This window comes from Cydia strobilella, chromosome 15 (assembly GCF_947568885.1).
Source record: "Cydia strobilella chromosome 15, ilCydStro3.1, whole genome shotgun sequence".
NCBI lineage: Eukaryota > Metazoa > Arthropoda > Insecta > Lepidoptera > Tortricidae > Cydia > Cydia strobilella.
The window spans coordinates 2,221,690-2,231,382 of NC_086055.1; the positions used below are offsets into that span (position 1 = coordinate 2,221,690).

The 9,693-nt window shown below is 37.1% G+C and overlaps 1 protein-coding gene across 1 annotated transcript; it reads right to left on the reverse strand.

The window, feature by feature from the left end:
- Nucleotides 1-3,624: 3,624 nt before the first annotated feature.
- LOC134747969 (tetraspanin-5-like) lies at nucleotides 3,625-9,221 on the reverse strand. Its single transcript, XM_063682647.1, has 4 exons — nucleotides 9,100-9,221; nucleotides 6,184-6,372; nucleotides 5,108-5,266; nucleotides 3,625-3,711 (listed from the first exon to the last, which is right to left on the reverse strand). The coding sequence occupies exons 1-4, from the start codon at nucleotides 9,157-9,159 to the stop codon at nucleotides 3,640-3,642; spliced, it is 480 nt and encodes a 159-aa protein (XP_063538717.1). The 5' UTR covers nucleotides 9,160-9,221; the 3' UTR covers nucleotides 3,625-3,639.
- Nucleotides 9,222-9,693: the final 472 nt, after the last annotated feature.

Consider the following 9,693-nt stretch of genomic DNA (forward strand, 5'->3'; position numbering starts at 1 on the left):
TTTCCATAGAAAACGAAGCACCGGAAGCTCCGGCCCGGACACGGCCCGGTCTAACGTGAGTCATCCTTTAAGGTTTTTTTTGTCAACGGCGACGTTAGTTCCGCGAAATACGACTTTTTGCTTGCATGGTTTTTATGTGAATGAAGTTACGGAATCCTCTGTTATGCGTGGTCCGACACGCACTTGGCCGGTTTTCAATCGTAACACCTATATCCTATATTATAATAGGAAAGTGTCGTAAAATCTGGAAAGCAAAAGTTGAACCTATCAATTAAATTAAAATACGAGTTTCACCTTCCATCCAAAGCTTTTAAACATCGAAAATTATTCTGCCAAAATATCCGATATAGTCTTGGAGGATATAACCAAATGGAGACGCCTTGTCTGTAATTTTCTGTACAAAACAGGCTGCCGATTTTTGTCAGATAAACGTCAGTCCATACAATGTGTAGAGTTAGACCAAGGAAAGTCTGCAACGATTTTGATAACATTCGCATTGCAAGTATTATTTTAAACGTCAAACTTCTATGAAATTATGACGTATAATTAACACTTGCACTGCGTATGCTATCAAAATGGTTGCAGACTTTTCTTAGTCTAACTCTATGACCATTGATTGGTTGGAGTGGTTGGAGTTTCGACAGAGGGGAACGCCTGTTAATGGTTACTCCGTTTGGTTATATCCTCCAAAGTTATAGTACCCACGTCCATCTAACTTTAAAATTAAGCTTATTACTGTATGAAACTTCCACCCTTTGTTTACAGGCAATTAGGACGCTGTTATGTTTTTAAGGTCGATTGCAAAATTGGTGGTCTATTCAAATATTGCGAACTGATTCACAGCTAATTTAAAATTTCATATAAAACTTGTTTTTGCTCTATTTCATTTTTTTATATACTAGAGCTATATACACTAACGTACAGAACTAGATATACCTAATTTCATTGTATGTGCAAAGTTTCATTACAATCCAACACGTAGTTCTAAAATAAGAACGAAACTCCGTTTGTATGGGAAGGAGAAATTGGGCCGAGCTTGCTGCGCTCTTATTTATAAAATAGTATAGTATAAAATAACCCAGAAGGTATCTAGGGGTAATAAGATTGATGATATTGTTGCGCTGTGACCGAGATATAACCGTAGATTACCTAACACAAGAAGGAGCAACACGGTTCTCATAACTCATCAGCTTATGACTCTTATGAGTCACAAACGTAGCCGCCGCCATGAAATCGAAATTACACTCATTTTAAAACGATATTCTGAAATAATTTGAAATGAACATTCAAGTAGCATATACGTATATCTATGTCTGGGTCTAGTTTTTGTTGCTAGAAATGGTAAAACAAAGAAAATAGAGCGAGTAGAAGTTTCACTATCAATTATTAGCACCGAAAATTAGTAGGTAGGTAACAGACCAGACATAGTATTTTGCTCTGGTAATTTTTGGATACCGGGCTCTTAGGGTCTACTGCGAAATCGAAATTTCCATTTTATCAAGACAGTAATGCAGCAACACTTGATACGCAAATGTTACTTTCAAGCTCAATGTAATGGTGAAACTGTCCACGGTTCCACAATAAAATTGATTGCTCTTACAGGCTGCCTACTTTAATGCCCTATCTTATGGGAGGCAATTTCTGGATCCTAAAGGGTTGGGCGGCAAGATTGACGTTCGAGCAATGGAAATCAAATTTAGATAATGTAATATCGGTTCATACACGAAACCTAAACCTTATTACAAATCCTAAATGTTGAATAAGCCCATGAATCCCACGATACAATTTATAATAGAACAAACCCCTGGCGTTTGAGACTACTGGGTGCTGGGGGACAGAGGCTATTGCCTTTACTAGGGAAGTGGGACGTCGTATTAGGGAGAGGGGGTCTGACGCCCGCGCGGGTTCGTACCTGGTGCAAAGGTTGTCCATCGCAATTCAATGTGGTAATGTAATGGGCACCTTTGCGCCAGGGACAACTCGGGGGGGACTTTTTGACTAGGCTTAAGTTTAGTCTTAAGTTGTTAGTGTATTGTTTTTTTTTTGTTATACTGACATTTATTGAATAAACTTATAAGTATATCACCTTGTTGTACCATATTTTATGCAAATAAATGAATTTTAATTATGATTTACTTGTAGGTAATGCTAGTTAAGTCGAATTTAGGGTTCGTAATTTTACCAACCCTGACTTTCAATGATAACGGAATAAATTTAAAAGTGGAAAAAATACTGTCTCGGGTGAGACTTGATTGCCCACGAAATTATCAGTCCGCCGGACGATATCAGCCTGTCAGTTAGAACAAAAAGTTGACAGTTCCGAACAACTGACAGGCTGATATCGTCCGGCCATAGACATAGTATAGTAGTTATAGACATGAAACCGAGCGACCAGGGGTAAGAGAAAGACATATTCATGTATTGACAGGTTAATGTATGGCAGCATAATCCTTTTTCTCTTTCACTCTTATAAATTTCGGTATTTCGCCATCGCCTCCTACCTATGCTGCCATAACCCGACCATGAAAAAAAACCCGGTCGGTGATAAGTGATAAGATAAGGTGATAAGATAAGGACAAAGCATGGCACTATTTTCTCTTTACTCTTATAGGAATCGCAATAAGACTATCTTTCTCTATCGAAGTGTCAGGCCCTTGCGTCCGGCGGACTGGACTGGTAAGCTGCTCTGCCGATTAATTGAGGAACGGTAGGAGATGATAGTGATAGACGTAAATTACAAAGCAAGGTAAGTCAGGAAAATAAAAAAAGAATTTTATTAAATTTTATTTTAATTTCAAATCCAATTAAAAAAAACCAGAAAAAGAGTAGACATATTTGTTAGAATCTTCGTTTCTGATTCGCCCTTGAGACTCTTGAGAGTATTAAAGAGGACAATACATATTAAAAATATGACACCAACATTATATCAATCTCACCGACAGAGACATTTCACCTCACTCGTGCCTACTTATTTTGTTTAAAAAAAATACAATTGCGTCTCAAGTGTTTTAGTTAATGGCTTTTTTTGCTTGTTCTTTGTGTTGAATAAATTAATATTCAGATCTAATAATTTCAAATACTGCTGCTGGTGTTTAAAATGTAGAGTATGATTCACACCTAAACACTTAACTGAGACGGTTATTGTGTAAAGGATGACTCACGTTAGACCGGGCCGTGTCCGGGCCGGAGCTTCCGGCGCTTACTTTTCTATGACATGACAGGTGATCACGTGATGCTTTCCATAGAAAACGAAGCGCCGGAAGCTCCGGCCCGGTCACGGCCCGGTCTAACGTGAGTCATCCTTAATGTTACTCGTGAAAAGTAACTTATTTTGAGATCACGTCATTTTTTATGCTTACGCATAGTGCAGTTTGGGTATTCAATTATTGCTAGGAACTAATTCTGTAGGTAACCATAATAATGAACTTCTTAAAAACCGTCCGAGTTAAGGGGTAGAATGTAAAATTGTTAGAGTCAGAATCGAATCAGAATTATTAGACCAAGACAAGTCTGCAACGATTTTGATAGCATGCGCAGTGCAAGTGTTATTTTAACGTCAAACTTCTATGAAATAATGACGTATAAATAACACTTGCACTGCGAATGCTTTTCTTGGTCTAACTACAGTTCTATTTCTTCTTAGTTTTCATTTTCTTGGGGGCATGTTCTGACGTGGCGTATAAGATTGTAAGCAAACACAGTAGCTGTTATCTAAAAAGAGAAAAAAAACACGTAATAAACAGGTAGGTTAATTTTTTTTTTTTTGATTAATGTAACCACCCAGCTCCTGCTGCCAGGAGCCCATTTCTCGAACGGTTTTAGTCTAATATTATTAGTCCACAAACTGTCAAGTCGTATGGGTTACCATGGCAACACACTAATAACTCATTGTCCACCCAAACTTCAATTCATAGACCGGTATACTGTTCACTTTATCTACAATAGTCCCAATGCCTGCTGCGACCGGTTCATGGGTGTCTATTGTTGCGCCTGTGAACGGGTTCCAGGCGGTTGGATCTATATCCCAACGCAAGCCTATCAAAAGACCGGGATTTATAGGCCCGTGAAATCCAAGGAGATACAAATATAGACTAATACCGTTCGAGAAATAGGCCCCAGCTGCTGCTGTCTGTTGCCAGGGTCTCCTAGCCTCCCCAACTTCCCCATGTGACCCGTGACAAAATGCTAGGACAACGCTGGTCAGTCGTCCGACTGACTTGAAAGAATCAGATTTGTCACAAGTTAATTATATAGGGGGGACTGGGGAGACTTGGTCCCCTAAATTATAGTTATATTAAATTTAAAATAGCAATTCTTACTCCACTACTTACGTCGTCAAAATCAGAATATTATAGCGATTGGTTTCACTTAGGACAGTATTTATTTATTTATTGGCAATTAATTACGCTTTCTCCCTCAGTCAGTCAGTAGGGACTGTTTCGCGGAATATGCTTAATTTAATTTTTTTAAGTAAAAAGTTCAAACCTCCAAGTCGCCAACGTTTGCATGCAAGTAGGTACTTGCACAGTCTAATTAATTTTTAAGTACAAAGTTCAAACCTCCAACGACTAAATCATTTTATAAGCACAGAGTTCAAACCTCCAACTATGGATGGTATAGAAAGGATCGCAATCTCTTATGGCAGAATTGTTGTAAAAGTGACCGCGTTAAGCTTTAAATAATAGTTCCTAATCTCTCCGGTGGCGCTAGTTAGGCTCTGGGACATGAGTATAACATGAACCATATAAGGCAACAAATAACCCGACCAAATTACGTAGGTTGTTTTTGGTAGTATTTCGGTGTATGGTGGCGCCGCCTAATTACTGTTTTTTGATGGACACTTTTCATACATAGAGATTTGGCTCCTTTATACAGTCTCCATGCCTCCAACGATCGCACGCAAGTACTTGCACCTACTAAATGTTTTTTTAACCCTTAAATGCATGATTTTTTGTATAACTTTTTAATAAATTGAAATAGATGTGTCATGCTGTATAAAAGTAATAAATGTGATTTTGGATAGCTGCATATTGAGCCACGGACCATCAAATATACGATGCATATATACATCATTATGCATTTAAGGGTTAAAGAAAAGAGTTCAAACCTCCGCAGCAGCCATAGCAGCCATAAAGGCTGTAAAGATCATCTGGAACTTTTCGGGCTCGTTCTTCGGGCCGGATTTGGCAAACCATTCCTTCTTTATGAAAACAAGGAGCACGCACGCTACCTTGGCACCCAGCAGTACAATCAGTAGGACTTTAAACTGGAATTAAAAGATTTAAATAATTATTATGGCACTATCTTTACGCAAATCGACTTATATCTTTATCACGAGTTTGACACTGACATATTCGCTAGCGACTACGTATTACGTAATCTAACTCACAGTGCATCTCCCTCGTACTGACATTGGTGCAAGCGAGATGCACTGCTTTTGAATTGACGCAGTCGCTAGCGTTCACTCATGGTGAGATGATTGTGAGAGGATTTTTATGTAGTATGAATTGAAATTATGCGACTTCCCCGTGGTCGTTGTAAAAATAAACGGTCTTGAAAGCCTAGTTTTGATAAGGATCGGCATGTTACAACCTTCTTTTAATTTGTATGATGAAAGTCCGAGAAAGGTGCATCTGCCACCAAAAAATTGTAAACACTCATCAGTTTACAATGATAAACCGACGGTAGAAAGATTACAAACTAACCAAACCTAACCTAAGTTACATTGTAAACTAATGGGTGCACAATCTTACGGTGTCATATCCGAATCGTTAACTTTTGTAATGTCCACAGAAAAGACTGGTGATCTTAAGATAAGATTCCTTTATTGTCAGAACTGTGTACATATAGATGATCCTTCCTTTCCACGTTTTGATCCTTTCTTATTTATTTATTATGTATTTTATTTTTATAAGACATTCTTACACAGATTGACTAAGTCCCAGGGTAAGCCCAAGGAGGCTTTGTGTTATGGGTACTCAGACAACGATATACATAATATATAAATACTTAAATACATACAAAACACCCATGAATCAGGAACAAATATCTGTGCTCATCACACAAATAAATGCCCTTACCGGGATTCGAACCCAGGACCATGGGCTTCACAGGTAGGTAGGTTTTCTTTGATCCTTTGATCCATTTGACCCTTATGATCCCTTCAAACATTTTGTAACTTACAATGATCAGAATAAGCACTTTCTGTGTGATAGCGCCATAGCACCCCAGGATCCCAGCGGCGGCCGCCAGCGGCCCAGCCAGCATGAGTGCGACGGCCATCCATTTGCTGGTATATCCGAATATGTTCGATATCACATTCACCCTCATATACCAGCATAGGCCCACGCCGAAAACTCCTAAGCCGACAAGCTTGAAACAGAAATATGATTACTTCAACACATACAGTGTGTACATTTTATATGGGCGAACATTAAAACGGTGGTTAGCATAGGACCTTAGAAATATATTTAGATAGATTTTGCTTAGAAATACAATAAAACTTTAACCATACAAAATAACTCGGCCCGCAATGTAATACACCACACAAGTTACGGGTTACGAATTTTTTAAAGTAACTGTCAACGCTTGTTGGCAGTTACCTACTATAAAAAGCTCGTATCTCGTAATGTCATGTCATCTTATGTTTCTTAATGTTTGCAGTACATTGCTGCTCGGTAAATTAAAAAAAATAAAAATTACGGGGTCATAATTAAGTGTAACTTAAAAAGCTTCTTAATTAATGATTAGACGGATAAATTCTATATCTGGTTTAATTTAGTCTATTTAAAAGTTAATATGTTAAATGTATCCTTTTTGAGGTGAAAATAAATAAATTTTATTATTATTATTTTTTATTATTTATTGCCCGTATTAGATTTACACACTGTAGGTATACTGTATAGAAACTGTACTTATATTATCAACGACAATAAATATTTATTTCTGGTCCATGATTTCGACACTCAAGGGTATCAAAATTTATAGGGTACTGTCTGTTGAAATAGAATTATGAAATTTGTCTTACACTACAAGTACGGGTAAATATCTGAAAACTATGACAAAAAAATAAAAATATTGTTAAATTTGTACGGAACCCTTGGGAGAGAGTCTGACTCGCACTTTTCCGGTTTTATTTCATGATATTGCTTCTAAGTATTTGATTTCAACTGCTAATTAATTAACGAAAACAAGTGGATGCTGTTGATTACCGATATTGCAATTAATTTTGGCAATCATTGCTTGCTTAAATTAGATCAATATGTGATAATGGATTTTGAAACGATATGAGGCAGGTATTAAACAGTAATAGCTTAGAATTTAATTTTAAAAAAATACTGCTTTTTTTTGAGTAGGTACTCCTTTATTGCCATTAAATCATGTACTAGCACTAAATGGGTATTATTATCAGAACAAGTCTTGTAAATATTATCACTGCCAGTTTTAAATGCTAACATGAAAATTTATTGTGTTATTTTTTTATATCTCTCGCTCGTTTTAAACCATCAAAATAGAAGATTGAACTACAGATATTCATTTCAATTTTACTTTTAGTTTTCATCTAGAAATTATTATTTACTCTATAGGTATTACGCGGTACGCTAGGTTCTTAAGAGGGGGCTAACATTTTTACACGTTTTAATCAAAGGCAAATGACATTAAAAAACCGGTCAAGTGCGAGTCGGACTCACGAAGGGTTCGGTACCATTACGCAAAAAATAGCAAAAAAATCACGTTTGTTGTATGGGAGTCCCACTTAAATACTTATTTTATTCTGTTTTTAGTGTTTGTTGATATAGCGTCAACAGAAATGCATCATCTGTGAAAATTTCAACTGTCTAGCTATCACGGTTCATGACATACAGCCTGGTGACAGACGGACGGACAGCGAAGTCTTAGTAATAGGGTACCGTTTTTATTACCCTTTGGGTACAGAACCCTAAAAATTCACACTATACTATATTTGCGATGGCAGACTTTAAGCAAAAGCGTAAACGGTTAAAGTTGGTTATTTGAAAAAAATCCCTTTTTTTCAATTGAATATCGTTACCCTTCATTCTATAGCAGTATAGTTAGGTAATTTTAATATAAAATAGCTAGTGGTATAGCCTAGGGATTTGACTAGCAAAATTTTAATCAGAAGTTTAATTTCAGAGTTATTGAGGTAAGACGTTAAAAGCCACGCAATCGCCAAATCTTCCGTCGCAAGCTTCGCGCGGCTGGCTACGCCCTCTCTTGAATATAACAAAAAAAAGTTATATGCTGAAATAGATGTCATATGTTATATTAAGGCCGTTCCATCGGTTTGCCGCTGTTTCTGTCACATTTCGCAAGAAAGAACGGGAAAGATCATGCGCGCCAAGTGTCAATTTTGATCGAATCTTGTCGATTTTTATTTATTTTAAAAACGTTACCCTACAATATCGAAATTCGACAGCTATGAAATTACTATTTAAGTTAAAATTGTTTTTTCTTCTTTTTTTGTTTATGGTATCACATAATAAATAACCGAGTAAAGTTGGATTAAAAGTCCGAGTTAGATGTTACTTTGGGAATTAATTGTATCGAGCGAAGTGTCATAATTCGTGTATCGGAAGCTATGATATTAAAGATAATATAGTCAAGAACTACATATATTTTTTCCACGTCTACGAATATCAACTCCTCTTAGAAAAACAGGATCATATAAGGAGATTTTTCGCCTTCTGGCTCAGGGAACCGCCTTAAAGAAAAAGTGACGAAGACGTGGTAAAGGCCGAAATAGAACCGGCGTCTTTAGCTAACGCGACTAACGCCCGACTTCTAAGCGGGAGTTACATTACGAAATTAGTGGCGTGAAATTAATGTCGTGACAGTAGTTTTACCAACAGTTTCACGTGTAATTTATAACGTAATGCATGCATTACGAAAGTATTAAATTACACGTGAAGCAGTTGGTAAAACTACTGTCACGACTCACGACATTAATTTCACGCCACTAATTTCGTAATGGTAAATCCCGCTTTAGCCATCTTAGAAAGACTAGGCGTCTCTGACCAAATCTCATGGCAAGCAGTACGTGCTTCCTCTTCCTATACGATTTTTTTTAAAGTTACTTACCATGACAATCACATTGACAATCATCAATATGATCTTCTTCGAAGTATGTTTGCACGCCATGTTACGTTTATTTTGCTCCTAAAGTGAGCGACTACTTCAGCTGAAATAAGTTTTCAAACTGAAACTGTACCTTTATGATAATTCACCTAGCTTCATCAGCATTTAATACCCACTCATTAATTCTGCTTTGAATCATTTTTCATCGATCACTCGACACTCGTACATAAGTAGGTAGGTACAAGCGAGTCTAAAAGCAAGTATACTAAGTACCTAAGTATAATCACGTAAAATACAGTTGCCACATCGTGAGCCCGTGAGGGATAGAACATACGCAAGACGAAATCAAAAATACGTTTTAACATTCCTGACAACATGCCAAAAACAACCTACGTAATTTAATCGGGTTCATTGTTACCCACCAAGCTTAAATAGGTTGGCATCAACAAGACGTACACCATTTTGACGTGGGTATTAGGACTTTTCTTCTTCTTCGTTGCACTCTTTACATTATGTAATCTTTTGAGCGACTCGCTTAACGATACGTCGCCAATCTCCTTAAGCATTCGCTTACTGTGACCGACACACTGGCTTTGA

Excerpts from the sequence above, each read along its gene's own strand:
- LOC134747969 (XM_063682647.1), bottom strand. The coding sequence starts at position 9,159 with ATGGCGTGCAAACATACTTCGAAGAAGATCATATTGATGATTGTCAAT. Across the intron at positions 6,373-9,099 it reads TTGTCAATGTGATTGTCATG|CTTGTCGGCTTAGGAGTTTT; the intron begins GTAAGTAACTTT and ends TTCTGTTTCAAG. Across the intron at positions 5,267-6,183 it reads AAGTGCTTATTCTGATCATT|TTTAAAGTCCTACTGATTGT; the intron begins GTAAGTTACAAA and ends TTTTAATTCCAG.